This window comes from Tachysurus fulvidraco, chromosome 1 (assembly GCF_022655615.1).
Source record: "Tachysurus fulvidraco isolate hzauxx_2018 chromosome 1, HZAU_PFXX_2.0, whole genome shotgun sequence".
NCBI lineage: Eukaryota > Metazoa > Chordata > Actinopteri > Siluriformes > Bagridae > Tachysurus > Tachysurus fulvidraco.
The window spans coordinates 36,173,640-36,193,639 of NC_062518.1; the positions used below are offsets into that span (position 1 = coordinate 36,173,640).

A 20,000-nucleotide genomic window follows, 5' to 3' on the forward strand; every position below is an offset into this window, starting at 1 on the left:
TATCTGTAAAATGTAATTAAAAAAAAAAAGTAATTTCTTGTAAGGAAGAAGTAAGGACACCCCCACATTTCTTGTACTTAATTTGGCTTAAAATCACCTACAGGTATATCACATCAGGTGCAAATCCTTATTATAATTTAGTAACATTATTACAGAGGATTTGGTAGAAGGCTTGCCTTATTTAAACCTCAGACATTTAGTTTGGTTTGCTCTTCATTGTTTGTAAGAGATGACAAAAGGATGACATATGACAGTGTATATATATATATATATATATATATATATATAGGTATACAGAGTATGTATTTTCCATTAAGTAAGAATAAAATAGTATGTGTAATATCTGTGTGGGGTAAATAAAATGTATTTATCCCACACAAATACTCACATAAATATTTCCAAGTTTCCAAGATAGAATAAAATACTTAAACAAAGCGATCGTTTGGATGACCAAAGTGATCATCTATTAGTCTTTAAATGATAGAAAAGCATAATATGTATTATCATGTCCAAGGAAGAGAAAAGAACAAGGTTTACGTCCTCCTTTTGAAGAGATTTAAAGAACAGGTGTACAGTTTTGAAAGCAGAAGAGGAAAATAATTAAGGAAGAAAGGATAGAATTCAGAAACCTAAGAAAAGCGAGACTTAAAGTAATAAATTATTTAATGAAGATGGGAATAAAAATCAAACAAGATGACAAATGATCAAAAGGCTTTTCAGGGTTGAAGTAGGTATGAATATTTTACTTTTACTATTCATTCTAAATGAATAGAATAGGTCTATTCAAGGCTGCATATAATAAAAATAATCGTGTTTAGCATTCAAAATAGCCGAATACGAATCTTGGACGGCTAAAAACATATATGGAAGAAACCTTAAATTCTAAGGAACCATGATCCAGACAGCAGATAACCCCAGAGGAACTAATAAGATCTACAAAAATACACATTGTACAAAGAAATACATTGTAGACAATTTTTTTTTTGGTTAAAGTTACATTGAGTGAGTTAATGGATTTGCACATATCAGGATTAGCATCCAGGATGGCAGGAACAAGTGGAAGGTGGTGTGTTCGTGCTTGGTTAGGAATAATATCTGCAGCCATTGTGATCTTTTATGGATAACATTAACCACCAGTGGATCATTAGGTGCTAATCATTACTTGGACGCTAGTCTTTTTGAATATAGTCTCAACCTATAGGTGTTGCCATAATATCACTGATATTAGATGATAGATTTTAATAAATGAAAAAAATTATTAAATAAATAAGTATTAATGTGTGCTTATTTTAATAAATAAGCACACATCACCAATATGTGTCTGCTGAGTGTAGGGCAAAATATAAAGTTAAATCAGGCCCCAATGGCCTGGTGGTTAATAATAGGTTGCTCCCTTGCTAGAGTCTTGATGTGTGTATGGTTAGCAATAGTTACTCACCTTGGGGGGGAAGAGCAGGTTGCTGTCATCTACAGTAGAAACAGTGAACTCCCAAGAAAGCGCGTCCACAGATACCTGCAGAACACAATCAACTGATTAACTGTTGCTACAAAACTTGTTTTTCTTGCAGACTTCCTTGGTTTCTTGATTTCTTTTGTCTGGCTCATGCTGTATTTTGTAAGGTCTGCATGCTCAGTCTCTGGCATTCTACACGTGGGTTCATGTTACATAATAATGTCATTCTTTGGAAAGTAATAAACTTCACAGACCTCTGGAACCAAATGGGCTTCAACATCTGCCAATTGTTTACACGCACATGTACATATGGATTATATTTGTGTGTATGTGTCTACGGATATATGTTTAGAAATACATCCGTATATAATACACATATAATAAGCACATAATGCATGCTTGATTGGGTTTGTATGAGTGTGTGAACACGTGGTTGTTCTCACCTTGTTCTGCCGTGCTGAGGACTGCAGTACTGCTGTCAGAAAGCCTGTGGGGAAGGTGAAGCCTGAGAGCCAGAAGAGAATGGGAGGACGTGCTGTCTCCGCCCAGCGAGCAAACTGCTCTACCCGCTGGCACAGGTCCCTTGTCCACGATGCCAAGGGTTTCAGTGATGGGTATGCCTAGATGGTTTGGAGTGAGAGAGACAAATTGACAAGAGATATGTTTTTGTAGGTAGGAAAAAATCCAAAGCCTTGTTATTTATTTCATACACTATTCAAAGCTGAATGAGACTGGCCAAGGACAGAGAAATGTAGTATTTCAGTAGCTGGCATAAGCTTTATTACACTTAGGATAAAATAGAATCTCTTCATGTCATTTACACCGTTTTTATGTAGTATATCTGTATTTGAAATATTTTTTTAAATTATTAACAGAATAAAGTTTAACTTGAACCTGAATTCATTGGTAAAGCAATCCATTATAATCATTCATGTGTATACGCTGAATATATGAATATGACTATTAACAAAAGATTCAGGCCCATTAAAAATATGAAATAGTAATTCCGTATGTGTGTATGTGTGTGTGTGTGTATGTGTGGGGTGTGCGTGGGGGCAGAAAAGAGGGGAAGAATGATAGATGACAGAGAGCACCTAGATAAAATAAAAAAATATGCATCTTAGGAGTAATTTAACTGCCGTGAGAATGAATATTGGAATGAAAGAGAAGGACAGAATAATCTGTTAAAGATCAGACAGAATGACAGTTATAGAGGTACAGAGAGTGTAATAAGAGAGAGAGAGAGAGAGAGAGAGAGAGAGAGAGAGAGAGAGAGAGAGAGAGAGAGAGAGAGAGAGAGAGAGATTGAGATGTGAGCGAGAAATGAATAAATGCAGGTCAAAAGTTTTATTAAAAGAACATGAGCCAGGTTGATGTGAAGTAGCAAGCAATGTACATTTTAAACATTTCAGATGTACATAGATAATTATTCTGCTCATTGAAGTGCAATTACCCCAAACAAAGTCTTTGTTAGAGCCCCCTTGACCTACAGGTGACCTCTATAAGCGTGCGCGCACACACACACACACACACACACACACACACACACACACACACACACACACACACACACACACACACACACACACACACCCTGGATTGTGTGTGTATGCATGTAAGGCAAGTGCTCTTAAAAGGCTAAGTGTGTATGTCAGAGATTGTATTTTACAAGCATGTGGTGTTCCAGTAGAGTGTTTGTGTGTCTATAATAGAAAGACAAAAGTGTAGAGGGAGTGAGAGGAATAAATCCACAATCCGATCCTCAACAGTGTAGCGAGTGCATGGGCCTCTTCTTTAACACTGTGACCTTCCAGCACTTCACCATTCATTTAATCCACTCCAGCTCCTCTCCAACACTGGGCACTGCACTCGCAGATTACAACTTCGCACACTTCACATGATGATTTTTCTATAGCCGTGGTGTGTGTATATCTTTTCATTTAATAACATGACTAATAATTATTAGATTCAACTGCCAAATACAGATGTTACATTTAGTATACGATGCATAAATGCCTAAAAGACAACTGAAAAATAACTGGATAACTGCAGTGGTCTGTATATTAATATTCAAGTCCAAAAAAATCAAGCAAAAAAATCTGTTTGAGAACCAAGAGCAAAGGTTAAGAGTTTAAGCACTCAGGGAAAAAAAACAAGAGCTCTTAGATGTAATCAAACTTGCTTCTATCCAATCACAAAAGCCCTTGTGCCTGTGATAGCATCCTCTACACAATGTAGCCTATTCAACATGATGATTCCCAAATGGACACTAATTCAAATTAAGATTTAAAGTATACCTGAATTACACACACACACACACACACACACACACACACACACACACACACACACACACACACACACACACACACACACACACAGAGAGAGAGATCTGATGACAGTTTCCTCTCAGCTGATATCTTCTTGATACTTCTTGCTATGTGAGCGATACTGATAAAATGATTTGTTAAGGTAGCTTATTACTATTTCAGGTTTAAAATGAGTGAACTGAGTGAAGCCCACAGACAAGTAAATGTCAGATTTGTCAACACCAGAACTATGTTTATAAGACATGTTTATATAGCATGCTGTGTCTAATGTCTGTTGTGAGTAGCAAATATTCATGGCAGCCCAGAGGTTAAACTGTTGGACTACTAATCATAAGGGTGTGGGTTCAAATCCTAAGACCACCAAGCTGGCATTGCTGGCCCCTTGAGCAAGGCCCTCAACTGCTTAGTTGTATAAATGAGCTTGAATATAAGTTGCTGTGGATAAGGGTCTCTGCCAATATGTGCATTCTATTCTTGTCTAGTTTGTATTTGTTATGCAGTGCTAGTCTCTGTTCACATCTGGTTCACTGTTAATAAAATACTCTGCGCTTGCATGCATATCCAGCCCATATCTTTAAGATAATCTCGAGATATTACTTACAGCAAAATCAAAATGTAAGTATTTGGGGTTCAGAATAAAAAGCCACTTTCTAATCTTGATGATCTCCAAAAAATGTCATCAGTCAAACATCTGACTACAAACCACAAACATGTGGCAACTGCTGCTTCACCTTTAGCACTGCTAGTGTGTTTTTAACAACAACAACACTGGATGATATGATGGAATAGTCTACAAGTGTCTTACCTTCTCCCAGAGGGGAGGAACACGAGCATCATGAATGCACTGAAACGTCTCTTCCAGACTACTGGACATCACAACCAGACCTTTAATGCCTTTCTCCAACTCTGTCAGAGACATCCTGTTCTCACACAGAAACACACACACATGCACACAAACACACACACACACACACACACACACACACACACACACACACACACACACACACACACACACACACACACACACACACACACACACACACACCAAGCACTTTAATATGCATAGTTCACAACTCTCACAACTATCAGTCTCTGCCTGTGATTCAGTCTTCCAAATAAACACAGACCTGATGGTGTGCAGAAGAATGTTGTATCTCTGTATCTCCTGCAGCAGCACTACATTAAGGGGTGAGGGATCATCCTGCAACAGTTTCCTTGTCTCTTCATAATCCACCTCTGCTGGGATCTTCTGAAGCACATCAGCTGAGAGTTCTAATACCTTCATGCACATACAGAGATAAAATACTGATATAGAATTATACAAATAATCTGACTCTTATTTCTTATCCAGTGAAATGGCACAAGGTTTTTTACACCATCCAAGAATACACCCTTCCAGACAGAGTGGTATAGCATAGTAATAATTCCCCAATCCCTTGTGTTTTCATTCATTTCTTTGCCAAGTAACACATTTTGTAAGTGAACTTGGCAACCTTCCTATCTAGGGTATTAAGAGCACACAACAGCAATCACATCTTCATGAGGTGTCACTTGATTTTGACAAATGGCTGATGCTAACATTCTTTTAAAATCCCATTGACAGTAAACAGTGTTTAATGGTTGTGTACTGACTGCCTGCCACAGTTTCTTTCAATTTTTTTAATGTCCTGCTTCCTGGTGGATTTAGTTTAAAAATTTTTAACATTTTATGTTAATATATGAATGAATGTTTATATTTTCACCCACATTAATGTTTTAAATAAGATTTAAATAAGTATTGGGCTTTGTCTGGGTCCACTAGTTTCCATTACAGAAACTTACTCAATTACCAAACTTATAGAATACTTATAGCAGACTTATAGTAGCCCTGTGAGGAAGATAAGTGATAGTGTCACAGTCACTTTAATGTAAAACAAGCTCTATGGCAAACTGTATGTACAAATTACACTCTGGTTACAGGAATGTTCATTAAATCGATTAATACCACACTGTAACCACCAAAAAAAAGTCCTATGTTATGCAATGGGAAATAGACACAGGTACAGTCCTGGTTTCAGATTAGTAACTGTACCATGCTGTAACACACTGTCCTATTCGGTAGAAAAGTACTAAGAGCTACAAAGACATGCCTTGTCCTCACGGCTAAGTCCTTCTCCAGTGGCTGCTATGCTGGTGACCTGAGGCTGAAGTGACAAGAGTGTGTCAAAGAGTGTGCGTGTTTCAGAGATCTGGCTGGCAATGTCTGCATTTGGATGCTGGCCAAATGTCTCTGGATGTTCCACTGCTGGGAGCAGGTTGATATAATCTTGATACACAGGCTGAAGACCATCACGAGGGATATAATAAGTAGGCAAGGAGGACAGTCTAGAGAACATCACATACAGACACAGACACAGAATTTATATAATATTATTAAAAAAAATAAAACAGTATACTTTTTATTCATGATTCTCATAACTTGTAACTGAACGTATATAGAGTATAAGACTAGACACTTGGCTCATGAAACTCAGACATGGGTAAGCAGGTTAGAACAAGTATCATGCAAACAACATACACAGAGAAACCAAGAAAGGTCTTATTCTGATATAACCTAGCACAGTATTCAAATTAGTGAAAAAAGAACAGTGAAATCTGGAAATAAATACTTATTGCTTATTCTCTCATGCAAGAAACAGATGAACAATAACTATACCACAGCTATGGTTACTGATAATGGAAATTGGGCTGAACAATCTAACATCAATGATCATATAACATATGTTATGTATTAGTGTTTTAGTCACGTCACTTACAATAACTAATCCAGCTACTTGTTAATTTTACATACTGTAAATAAAAGATGCACCACATAGGGGAGCTGTTGTACCTTGTTACAAAACAGGCACACAGTGGTGGCACGCTAGCTCAGTGTTTCCATTACTAAAGCACATGTATCTATCTGTACGCTGCACATTCTATTGTGTCCCATGATTCCAGAACAACTGATATAGCTCATCGACTGTTTAACAAGTGCTTCTGTGTGCTCAAATGGTGTGTTTGTGCATGACAAATACTAAAGTTTTCATTGCAGGACAAGTACTTAGAAACACTGCATTAGACACAGGGATACTTCGAGGAGTCTTTCCTATAGCATATAACATCTACACTAAGATTAGACACAGCAACTAATTCTTTCATTAAACCTCCTAGGCGTTTTGTTAGGCTTGGATGTGTGCTGAATATGTCCAGAATTGTGTGTTTGTGTGTGTGTGTGTGTGTGTGTGTGTGTGTTTTGGTGGGCATGTGTGATTCTAGATATGTCCACATGGTGGGGTTCTTGCTCTTCTGTGTGTTCAAGTAGCGTGTATTAATATTTGAAAGACGTGAAGGTTACTACAGTGTGCCAAATGTTAATGTTTTTGCATGTGTGCCTGCATCCAAATAAATGAATGTGTGTTAGCCTCACTTATAGAAAGGAGTGTTGACGGTGTCTTCACAAAAGTAATCATTGATGTATGTGTTGAGGAGACGACGGTCCCAGTCGTCCGTAACGTGACCTCCATAGTTGATGTCAGCAATGAGGTACTTCAGAGCATCCCAGGGGATTTCCTCATACTCATCCAAATACAGACTCATTAAGTTCTCACTAACCTGTTACAGAAACAGACAGAAGAGACGAGGCAAGAGGCAGAAGTATTGGTATGCTATGCCTCCTAGGTAAGCTTGTAGAGCTTTGCCTATGTGTCATCAGATAATTGCTTTTCCCAAAAAAAAATTTTTTCTGCCTGAAATCAAACAATTCTCCAGTAGCAAGACTACACGACAACTGCTTTTACCTCAAAGTCAGAATCATTGAAGCCGTATACAATATTCCAGCCAAGCTGGAGAAACTTCTTGCGCTCCAGCAGGATGCTGTGGAAGAAACAGAGGGAAAAGAGCAACTTGCGGTAGACGATGGGCTGTGTGCAGCGTGAAAACTGAGTCTCTGTCACCAGCTGGTACAGCCGTTTCATATTTGACTTCACTCCCTGTAAAGAGAAACATGGAAGAGTTGTGTATATTTCTCTACAGTACTTCTGTGTGTATGTGTGTGTGTGTGTGTGTCACCCTTGGCATTACAGGAATCAATGTGCCTTTTAAGAATAGTCCTCCTGAATTCTGATCAATAAGTGCACAAAAGAGTTTTCTTTTTCCAATAAAAGACCAAAGATGTGACAGAAAACCCCACAAAGCCAATATTTCAATAAGGCCAGTCCATTTCACGATGTGGCTAGATTCAGATCACTGAAAAGTTTTTTCTGTTTTTTGTTTTTAAACACACATGCCATTAATGAATCATTACTCCAAGCAAAAATATAATAAACACACAAAATAAAAAAAAATAAAAAAATCCAATAACTACACAGCAAACATAATATAGATGCTATACAGATACTGTAGTTCTTTTTTCTCTGTTACATAATCAACTTTAAGCGTTCAGAGAAATATATATATATATATACACACACAGCATTATGTAGCATATCATTTATTTCTTTCAGTAAATATTACTTCAACAAAGTTTTGACTATGACAGTGCCATTGTATAACCATTTGGGTTGACAGTTTCTATTATGTAGATTGTTTTGGCTATATCTACTGAGTTATCTATAATATGTCTAGCCTCTTCTTACATAATTTTTTAGTCAGTGCTATCTTGCTGACTGTCAGGAGTGCAGACATTACATATTCATTTGGATTTGCTGAGTGTAAGAGTATTTTACAATCTATACATTTATAAAGTTTATTCATTTATTCCCGATACTTTTGGGTGCTTGGCACCCTAGGAAGCCACTTGACTGGTATACAATAGTGTTGCAGTACAGTATGTGAGAATGGTGTGTGTAGGGAGTTCTTGCATGTGTATGTGCATATGACCAGGCCACCATGAAAAAAACGTGTATGACGGTGAGTGTTTCTATTTTGTGTGTTCATTGTATACCTTGGGTGGCTCAGTGGTTATTTTGATGCCGGTCTGAAGTATTGCAATGGGGAAATCTGGGTGAGGAGAAGAGCTGAGCCACAGCCTGAAGTCTGGATGAGGTTCCTCAACTTGTAGCTGCTCCACTAACTTATCCAGCTGAGGCATCCATGACAGGGACAGGTGGCAATTAGCCAAGAACACCCAGTGACCTACCACACACACAAAAAATAAGATTGACCAGAAATCAATTTTATGGTGAATTTTGCCTGAATAGCTCACTTCTACACTGTAGATAGACTCACTCTGTACCATATAATACCATCTAAGATGGTAGCAAAGCACATCAGGGAAGAAGGAAGGTCTTACTAAGCCTCTAAAGGGAATGTGCATTTGTAAAGAAACCTGTATTCCAGCCCAATTAAAGTCTTTCATTTAAGAGGTAATAAAAAATTATAAAATTACAATTTGTGAAAACAAAAGGTTTTTAAGTCTAGGCCAACACTAACAATGACCAAAATTTGATTACAACTATTGTGTCTAAGACAGTGAAACGTGAGCAATGCCTCTGTGAGCTTCCTTCTGTTTAATATTAATGTTTATTGGCATTACCTAGGTTGATCTCATGGGTATAACTGTAGAAACAAATATTATTTATCACTACATATAATGTGGATGAGTGTGATTTGAGTGGATTTCTGTAAGGTGGTCTTTAAGCGGAATTATGTAATAAATAGTGATGGGTTGCATTTTTGATAATGGAAGTGCAGTTGGTCTGTGAAATGAGTGTAAGTTAGACAATTAAAAATGAAGGAAGGCACAAGGCATGGAGAAACTGTTGTGTGGATTGGCCTTTAGAGAAAGTACACACATTGCTTTTTAACAATGAAAAAGAAGTTAACTTTCAGATGTTTTCCGGTCCATTTACTTGGGATAAACACCCTTAATCAACCAACAGGGCTAATTTGCTGAGTCGGCAAAATAAAGAGAGAAATAAGGGAACTGGCTAAAAAAAGAGGAGAGGATGAGACAGCATGTAAAGTTTTACCATGAATAACGCCATCTTTTATCATGCGCGTGGCGATTGGAGCCTGTCCCTGTCCCAGAGACAGGGCCTGGAACCGGGGGCCCATGCCGGACGTGTCTGCCAGTTGCAACAGGGCAGCAGTGGGATCCACACCAGGGGACAGCACAAAGATCAGTGGTGTCTTAGTGGTGGAATCCTCTAACACCTAAAACACAAACATACAAGATGAATCATTATACTGTCCTTTCCAAAATGACTTATCACTAATTTCATTGAAATTACCAATTTCTTTCCCTGGCAGAGCAGATAGCTGTGAAAATGATAGACTACTCCTTTAAAGTGATTCTTCGGTTCCTATGTTCATGCTGTGTGTCACATGTGGTAGTACACTTGACAAGAGAAGTCTAACACAAATAGCAGTCCAAATTGCATAGTGACTTGTTATGCAACGTAACGAGCTACAAGCCACGCTGAAAATCATTTCAGGTAGTGCGTCATAACTGGTTGAGTCATCTTTAGTCGGGTGTAGAGAAAAAAGCTTTCTTTACATAATTTGAACACGTATTCAAGTCTGAAGCTCACAAAACGTGCAGGCATGCACTTGTATTATCTCTCTAGCAGAAAAACTCATTTGTATGGATAACAGGGCACAATCAAATTAATATTCACAACTGGTATTTAAATGTACAGCATTTGGCAGATGCACATATCCAGAGCGACTTACATATATCTCATTTATACGACTGAGCAGTTGAGGTTTATTAAGGTCCTAGCTCAGGAGCCCAGCAGCCTGACATGGCAGGACTATTTATGCTGGGATTTGAATTCACAACCTTCCAAACAACACCTTAAGCATTGAGTTACCACTTACTGGTATGTACAGCTTACCTGTACACTTACATCAACCTCGATGTTACAGTAAGGAAACCACCATGTGTTTGGCATTGTTTAAATGTGTTTATAAGTTGGAGTTGAGTATGTTTATATGTAAATGACTGAGGTAATGTCGAAAATATATTAACATGTCTGCGCTCCATACTGTGTGTGTTTATAACTCACAGCCTTCATGTCCAGGACTGGTGGCTCTACGAAGCGGGAGCCCAGGTTGTTGATGATAAAGGAAGTCACGCAGAATGAGACGCGGTCCTGTCTTAGGGAACGCACTATCAACATCCTCTGCAACTCATTACACCCGTTCTCCCACTCCCCTAAAGAGAATGAGCGATAAGGACACAGTAAAAGAGGGGAAAAGCGGCAGAAGGAAGCCGCAAGGCACGAAGAAATGAGAGCGGTGATTTGCAAATTGTTGAGAGCCAGAAAGTGACAAAAAAATTCAAAAATAAAGACAAGAGAAGGTGCAAGGGTTAAAAAAAGAAGGTGAAAAAGGATAAGGATAAGACAGATGAAGTAGGAAATTAATTAACAAGAGATAAGTGACAGGCAAATATTATCTTTCTTATAGACCTTTTCATAAATGAAGACCTCTTTAGAGCTTGCTTTTTCCAAAAAAAAAATTACAATTCATAATTACATTATTGAGTTAAACAAACAGAGTTTTCAATGTACTGCACGTTCTCCCATATATTGTATTAATACTGAGCAGAGCTCTTAGTAATATACTTAGATTTGAAAAATAATCAAAGGAAATGAAAGGCTAGCCCTGAAAGTAGAGCTGTACATTAATCTATATGGACACAGAGAGAGGAAAAGACAACAGCAAATAAAAATTTATTTTGTAATAAAAGACAAAAGTGAGTCAAAAAATCATTTGGAATGATTCCCAAAGATGAGATGACACAGCTAAAGTGCTGTCACACACACACAGACATTACCAGGTAGCGGTGCGTTTTCCGGCTCTGAGCTGGTGTACCACAGGTTCCAGTCTCTTGGGTACTGTTCAAATGAGGCCATAATCCCATGGAAATTAGCTAGCTTGTCCAGCTCAGTAATGTTGTCCCAATTAGAGTCAGTCAGCCAAGTTGTGCATGGGTTATCCATCTGACCTTCCTTATCGAGGACCTGGAACAACAGCATACACCCACAGACATGAGGAAACTCAAGGGTTCCAGAACAGACACGATTTAATACCAGTTAAACATGGGGCTAATTTATAAACTAAATTGTTTAAGAGTTTTGAAAGCCTTAAAAGCCTTGTTGTCTTGAATGTTGTTTTGAACCAGCAAAATAACACCCTTTGGAGAAAAAAAAGGTATTTAAGTGTGAATTTTTGCTACTCCTTAAAAAAAAGGAATCTAGACCTCCAATATGATCTAGATTATTAATCTAAATTCACCATTATAACTAATTATTTGTTATTGTTGAAAAAATGTCATCAATTCATAAAGATTCACAATAGCTTTGACACATCTAAATTACCCTTGAGGTAACTATTTGCTCCGCTAGCAAACACACTTAACAGATCTGCCTTGTAATGATGGGTAGAGGGAATTATGCTTAGCAAATGTAACATAGCATAAAATGATTTTGGGAATGATTTGGGAATGAATCCCTGAAGAAAATACTAGAAATTCAAAGTTACATGGAAAAATGTATGTTACTGGCTAGACAGAAATTCTGAAGCAGTAGTGTGAGTGGATTGGGAATCCTTAAGGCTTTAAACAAAAACCCTACTGTCCTGGAACTTCCATGTCAATCCTCAGCGTATTGGTGATACATTTTCTTCTTTATAAAGACCAATTCAGAAACATAGACCTATATGTAATGTCTGAAGCATCGAGTTCAGGTTTTTGTATGAATACTAAATTATATATGTTATAGCCATGGCCTTTCTATCTAGTACCAATTTGTGCAGATTGTTTAGTTGGTTAGATATTGAATCCTGTTCCAATGACCTAAGAGGTGGCATGCTGATTAATTTATTTCACCTACAACAAATACAATAAGCTATGCTTCAAAGTCCATATATAAATAATGAAAGGCGCAATGCATTGGGAAACAGGCTACACTGTGTGTAAATGCTCGGCTTCTTGGCCGTATGCACATTTGTAACAAATTTGTGCTGAAAAAGTGTTGAAGCTGTTTGTCAGAAACAAAATACTGTGTGAAAGTTTTTTCTCTTGTTCATGAAGTGAGACAAAGCATCTGTGCAGATTAAGGTCTGAGCGATCTGCTGCTGAAGGTGATAGATGACGGTGAAACGGTGTGTACAGCATTAAGGATCCACTGATTTAGTGCGGCTGGGTTGAGATAAACAACTGAACATTGATCGTACATTTTTTTTAAATGCTCAAACTGCTGTTTTATAAGAATCACAATGTGCTCATAGTAACCAAGCTAAAAGCAGGGTGTGTGATTATTCATAGTAATCTGATAAAGTCATGGTAGGATTAGTGCGAATGGTGTGTGCTGCGGTGAGACAGAGTAATGTGGGTGTGAATGGACCTGTATTATGGAGCACTTCTAAATATATCATGGATTTATGCTGTAATAATAAAATACTAATTCAATTCAATAACAATACAATTTGTGATATATATGACGCATGTGATGCATCTTTTTTTTTATTTAAATCAGACTAAATAGATTAATTGAGACTACAGGTGGGTGCTTACCAGCCCTCCTCTGAGGAAGAAACTGTACTCATCCATGTTGAGCTTGCCAGCCACCTCCAGGATCTTTACACACATGTGGAAGCTGAACAGCAGCTTGTGACGCTCAAACAGACCTCGACAAGCGTACCTGCAAACACGAACCACTGATGATTTTCAAACCAACAACATCGTGTTCAAGCTCAAAGCCTTGAGGAAAGAAATTAAATGACTGTCAATCACTCTTTGACATGCGAGTGATGCTGCACATATATTTCTATATTCCTATACCTGATCCACACATATCATGTTACAATACAGAGTGAGCAAAACAGAAATATAAATGAACAACATTCCGTCGTATTATACACAGTGGTTTGGTGAGACATGACATCAACAAGCAACATATTTCAACAACGCTTCACTTGTCTGCAGCTGACAAGTGTGAAATGCTACATAGTTAAGACTATTACCAATATGCTTTTAAATAAAAAGGGGTAGAAAATGACTAATGCTACACTCTTGATCATAACTAGCTATTAGCGCAGTTCTGGACCTTGGTTTTGAATTATTTTTTTTATGCACCAAGAGCTTGGGGCAAAAAGCAGACACTAGTTTGTTTTTAGTTAAGATGTAGACAATAAAAACATCTACATGCACTTTTTTTCCTATAGATAGATGCTGATTTTGCATAAATTAGCTCAACACAAAGAGTGTCTGTTTTTAGGCAAATAGGCTGTCCTATTATGAATGAATACGGTATTATTTATAAGGACTACAACACATTTCTGAAATGCAGACCTCAGTAAACTAATGATACGGTTTACAGTGCTGACTTCGCCGACTTTCCCCCGAATTATATAGGCCACTGCAGACCAGATCACTATGTTATTACTTTTAACAATGCTCGTATAGCTAGTAATATAATTCTATTACTGTAAACAATAACATTTATTAAATTAGTAGCATCTTTTGTTATTAAAAACTAAACAGGTTATGGACTTAGGGTGGAATTAATTGATGTATGGAAGAGATTTTCATATTTAATTCTGATCAGTGGGTCATATATACAGAGACATGTAGGGGTGTTTAGTGCTATTGTGTGTGAGTGTGAGTGTGATGTAATGATGAGTGACCTGTAAACTGCGAAGGTGTGGTAGTCATTGAGGTTGGTGATCCTCTCCTCCAGTTTGGGGTTGCGATCACTTTTTTCTATGCTCAGGTTGAATAAGCTGATGTAGGCATCCAGAGAAAACTGGTACATGGGGTCTATACGGCCCATATCATTCAGCACAAAGAACAAGATGGAAGCACGCTGGGCGCAGGGGCGATAAGCCTGAAATTTATACATACGACATTCATGTTTCTTGTTCTGATATAACTACTAATCAGGGACTTATCTTTAAAGCTTTCTTTTTTATCTCCAAACTTTCAACAATTAGTCCAATGTGACAAATCCTTCTGCACAGTTCTCCTTTTCTTATTGTCTTTCTGGTTCTGACTCTCTCGCTCTTTCTCTCTCTCACCTCTCTGGCAGTATCGATATTGATCTCCGTTTGTTCGCTGGTCTGCAGTTGTTCTGACACCTCGGTGGCTGTGACTTTGGAGGTCTGCAGAGTGTTCACCAGCTGCACATCGTCTAACAGAGAGCCAGTTGCTTCATTCAACAAGCTACACACAGGCACAGACACACACAGACAGACACAGACACAGACACACACAGACATACACAGACACACACACAGACACACACACACAGACACACACACAGGCATATAAGGATGATGCTGCTGAAGAATAAAACTGACTGATGGATTTAGGAAATGTGTTTTTTGCTTTTTTACTTTTGCTTTTTCTCTAAATGTCATTTGAATAAAAGGTGTTAATGTAATGCTATGAAATATGTGGGCTTGTTTGAATGGAGGCGTTTAGCGTGTGTATGTGTGCGCCTATGTGTGTGTAGCCCACCGAAGAATCTCATCCTCTAGCTCCTGTAGTTTCCGCTTGCCTGAGGCAATGTTAATCACCAAAGAGTCTTTCTGTTCCTCCAGCTCAGGACGCTCCTTACGTACCACTATACCCAAGAGCTGAGCCTCTAGACCCTACACACACACACACACACACACACACACACACACACACACAAATACAATATCAAGGACACGGTGACCTTTATAAAAATACCCTGTCACCAAAGAAATCAACAATTATTGATTTACACTACAGTGGTGGAATATGTTTTTTCAGGGTTTAGATATATAAAAAAGTCACTTCAAAATGAACGGCAAATATATTTTTAGAGATGCACTAGTCAAACCAACACACACACCTGTTCCTTCACAGCAAAGTTAACTATGGTGGTTTTGGTGGAAATCTCGGGGGTATAGTGTGGATTGGACAATTTTGTGGTGATGTAGAAACGGAACTCTGGGTTGTACTCGACCTCTTTATCTCCCAGCCTCATCAAGAGCCTCCCACCTGCATGCACACAGAAATACACTCAACTATACACACCAGGGGTTGCTACACACTGTGATTCCAAGCAGAGGCATCATGCAACCTGCAGGCACTCAAAGAACACGAGCATTCCGATTGAATAATGAATAATGGCTATTGCTAGTTAAGCTGATAATGCTTCTCACATCAACACTAACAGTTAATTAAGTAAAAATAGGGAGTTTATTTAAGCTTGATTGTTTTTAGTTTACTCTTTCATGACACCATTAGCCGATTATAAGACATCATTAGTTTTTTTTAGTCCAGCTATTAGATTTTTATGTAGTTTTATGCTTTATATATATATAGATAGATAGATAGATAGATAGATAGATAGATAGATAGATAGATAGATAGATAGATATAGATATATAGTTACTGTTATATACTGTATATGAATGTATTAGATTTAATTAAAGATATTTTCATACCACCAAACACAATTTTCCATATTATACTGAAACTAAATTTAAGCATGAAACTAAATTTAATGGAAATGTTTAGAAATTTCCATTGTTTGTGAGTGTGTGTACATGTGTGTGTGACTGACCAACATGGGTAAGAGATTTGTTGAGTATGGGTGCCAGTGAGGGATCCAGATCCTCCTGTACATTCTGCAGAACAACTGGGGAGCCAAATTGCACTGCATTCTCCAAAATACGCAAGAAATCTGGCATCTGAAGGTCTATGACTTTTAACCCCTAAGAGAGAGAATTCAAAAGACAAGACAAACAATATAACAAAATGAGTCAAAAGGTGGAGGGCAATAGAGGGAAAGAATAATGAAAGCATGGACAGAAATGGCAGGAAAATAGTAGAATAGATAGTAAAGAATATGTGAGTGTGAGGGAGTGAGAGAGAAAGACAGAGAGCGATAGTAAGAGGGGAGAAGAAAGAAAAGCTTCAGGACTGTCAGTGTAAGACATTTCGTGATTGTTCCTAAATGTCAGCATTTAGCTGTAGTGTGTGAATGGCACTGGCCACCCCAGCAAGACATGAAAGCATGAAAGGACCTGCAGAGAGGAGGAAAAGGTCAGAGAAACAGCACGAAAAGAGGAGAGAGAGACCAACAGAGAGGAAAAGAGACAGAGGTACATAGAAGGGCAGAAAGAAAAAGGGGGCAAGGGAAGAGCAGAATCCTGTACCACAAATGAGGCTAAGCTGAGAGACAAGAGACAGAGAAAAGCACAGTGACCAGATGGTCAGGACAAAGATGCAAGCCCAGGTGTGTAAATGTATATAGTGGAGTCATTGTGTGTGCATATGTGTGTGTGTTTGTGCGTGCGTGCGTGTGGTACTCGTGTCATTTCTGCTCTCTAAATACTCCATCAACATCTCCCATGTTGTGCTCTCTTTTTTATAAACTGCCTGAGCACAGAGAGAAAAGAGGTTCCATCTCACCTCAATAAAGAAATGAACAACTGCCTCCAAAACACAAAAGAGAGCGAGATAGAGTATTAATAGAACTGTCGGTGTAGAGGGCTAGATATGGAGAGAGAGAGAGAGAGAGAGAGAGAGTGTTTGAAGGAAAGTGGGACAGAAAGCAGGTGAGAAGAATGAGTGACAGAAACGATGAAGCTTTCAATGTGCCATAGATTTTGTGATGTTCGTTTGTTCTGCACTAATTAAGGGAAGAAAGGCACTGGAGTCTGTGGGTTGTGCACAATGTCACGACTCAGACTAAAATGTGTAGGCTGACTGATGTGATGCCCTGTTGATAATCTCGTTGCAGAATGTGGGTTATGCTTTTGCGATGTGGAGGGAGCTATAATCTCGTCTAATGCCTTCCGTTTTCATGTCTCCATTCTGTTTCTATACAAACCCTCACCTGTTCTCACTGAGCTCTGGATAATTTGATCCTTATACCAAGCATAGTGTATAAAATTGGTGCAGAAAATGTTTAGGCATTGTGCTATTGTGTGCGTGATTATTCACTCTTTTAGACTCCATGTTCTTAATCCACTTCAGCGCTTGTCCTTGAGGGTCCACCATTAATGGCCATCTGGGGAAAGACGTAGAGAAAGAGAGACAGACAGACAGACATTAGCCATTACTGTGAATGCCTGAGACATTATCCCCAAATAATTCATAATAATCCATAATCTCCAAAAAAAATGCCCCATCTGGTGACCTTCTGTTTCTGTGTAAGGAAATTAGCACTGGTCTATAAATGGATGTCCACATCGCAGCGCTTACTATTATCTTTAGCTAATTACCCTGCTATCACTATTCATTAGTCATCATTATTCATGAGATACTGTCGTTATTCTAATGAGCACAAGAGACGGTCTGTCTGTCAAAATAGTCTTGGAAGATTGGTCTGGTGAGGGCTGACCGGTTGCCGCGGGTGACGATAACTCCATTCTCAGTAGAGAAAGCATCGGAGGGAAGACCCTGGATGTTCCAGTCACGCACGGTTGTGGCTTTGGAGAGGAAAACAGCAAAACTGAAGCCTGGAGAGCATACAACCTCCAGCTCCTTGAACTACAGAAAGTGTGTGAATACAAGAAGAGAAGAGTAATGTATAGAAAAACAGAAGAAGGATATTAACAATGTGAAAAATGTAACGTTTTTAAGGCATATCTGGTGATTACAAGTAACCTTTTTTATCCAGATGCTTGAGAGCAGCTCATCTCTGTAGTTGGACACGAAAGGACCCATGTATGAGAGAAATGCAGCAGCCAGTAGACAGTCTCCTACTAGATAACTCACGTCCTTTTCCAGCTCCTGCAAAAAAAAAAAAACACAGTCTATAGTATTGCCCTGTTCCAATGTGTGTGTGTGTGTGTGTGTGTGTGTGTGTGTGTGTGTGTGAGAATGCATGTGTCTGTATTCACCTCTACAGTCTTCTCCCATCGTACTCTCTCTCCAGCCAATCCAGACACCAGTTTTCCAGCTCGGTCCAATTTAAGCTCCATGTCTTCTGACTTTTTCCTCAACTCATCCTTTTGACTTAGCTTCTCACCATACTGTGTCTGTAACTGGTCGAGTTTCTCTCCCACCTATACACACACACACAGACACACAAAACACGTGTAATGAGACGTGGTCCATATGAGCTCGTAAATCCCTCTTAAGAAATCTCTTAGGCTTTTTCTTTCATGCATCATTAGCTTGTTCCACTGTAAGGTAAATCTCTTTGTTGGTCAGAACACATTTTGCTTCATGCAATCTATTCAAAGTTTTAAATAAGTATTTAATTCACATTCATATGTTTACAATCCCATGTTCACGCCAGTTGTTTGTTTAAAATTTTGTATACATGACCCATGTGTTATATTCCCGTTTCAAACAATGTTGAAGATTGTCTGACGCTTAAGGTGTGCAGATTTTGTAAATATTTTAATGCTGCAACACTGAACCCAATCCTGTTAATAATAAGCTTTGGTTTATGCAATTAGCAAATGAATGAATTGAATGAGTTTGCTGACACACTGCAGGAAATCTAGTTGGTCACCTCTCCATCAGTCAAATATCCAGCTATGTGGGTAAAGTAAACTCATAGTAAAATTATGAATTGACAATTGTTTCTTCTCTGCTCAGAACAAGCTTATAGGCTCATACAGTGTATACATTCAAACACTAAGATAATTAAATTTGAAAGGAATTTGCCAGCTAGAGCCTATAGTGAGATCTACACTTGCACTGACCTCTCTGAGATTGGCCTGGGCCTCGGCCAGTGAACTCTGTTTCTCTGCCAACTGAGTCATGGCTCCATGCAGCCTAGCGCGCTTCGGCTCCACCACCCGGAAGATACGCCCATATACCTGAGAAAAACATATGCACAAACCATGGACACTTAAGTATGCTAAAATGGATTAATTTAAAAAATAATGCAGGATTGCAAAAACAGATATACAAACCACACACGTGTAAAGTTTAACTGTAATAAAATAAATGTCGGTACACTTGAGTGTGTCTGTGGATATTGGGTTTTACCTCCATTGCTCTGACCCACATGCAGAGAGACTTGGCTGCCAGCGAGACTCTGCCAATGATATCAGCTTGGAAGTCAGGCTGTGTGCAGTACTGGCCAATCTTCTTCAGCACACGGTCTGATATGTTATCTTTATCAAAGTTCACCAGCTGTTTAATAAAGTTGCCTTCACCTAGCACACACAGAGACAGTGGAATATAATGACAATGTTAATCCACTGATTTTAGAGTCATCAGCTCGGCTGCTCAAGAGTATGTGTTTAAA

The 20,000-nt window shown here is 38.5% G+C and overlaps 1 protein-coding gene across 2 annotated transcripts in view; it reads right to left on the reverse strand.

Annotated features, from left to right (window-relative positions):
• Nucleotides 1-20,000, reverse strand: part of dnah2 (dynein, axonemal, heavy chain 2) — a 123,524-nt gene that overhangs the window by 3,894 nt on the left and 99,630 nt on the right. For both annotated transcript variants that reach the window (XM_047817847.1, XM_027164959.2), the window contains exons 63-85: nt 19,739-19,908; nt 19,450-19,566; nt 18,637-18,801; nt 18,401-18,526; nt 18,135-18,283; nt 17,735-17,801; nt 16,350-16,500; nt 15,633-15,781; nt 15,272-15,405; nt 14,830-14,974; nt 14,440-14,639; nt 13,328-13,454; nt 11,588-11,774; nt 10,815-10,963; nt 9,777-9,960; nt 8,750-8,940; nt 7,605-7,796; nt 7,235-7,419; nt 5,916-6,150; nt 4,914-5,065; nt 4,589-4,703; nt 1,897-2,073; nt 1,439-1,513 (exon numbers count right to left, since the gene is read on the reverse strand). In XM_047817847.1, the coding sequence (XP_047673803.1) occupies nt 1,439-1,513; nt 1,897-2,073; nt 4,589-4,703; nt 4,914-5,065; nt 5,916-6,150; nt 7,235-7,419; nt 7,605-7,796; nt 8,750-8,940; nt 9,777-9,960; nt 10,815-10,963; nt 11,588-11,774; nt 13,328-13,454; nt 14,440-14,639; nt 14,830-14,974; nt 15,272-15,405; nt 15,633-15,781; nt 16,350-16,500; nt 17,735-17,801; nt 18,135-18,283; nt 18,401-18,526; nt 18,637-18,801; nt 19,450-19,566; nt 19,739-19,908 (3,542 nt within the window). The remainder of the gene's footprint in view (nt 1-1,438; nt 1,514-1,896; nt 2,074-4,588; nt 4,704-4,913; nt 5,066-5,915; nt 6,151-7,234; nt 7,420-7,604; nt 7,797-8,749; nt 8,941-9,776; nt 9,961-10,814; nt 10,964-11,587; nt 11,775-13,327; nt 13,455-14,439; nt 14,640-14,829; nt 14,975-15,271; nt 15,406-15,632; nt 15,782-16,349; nt 16,501-17,734; nt 17,802-18,134; nt 18,284-18,400; nt 18,527-18,636; nt 18,802-19,449; nt 19,567-19,738; nt 19,909-20,000) is intronic.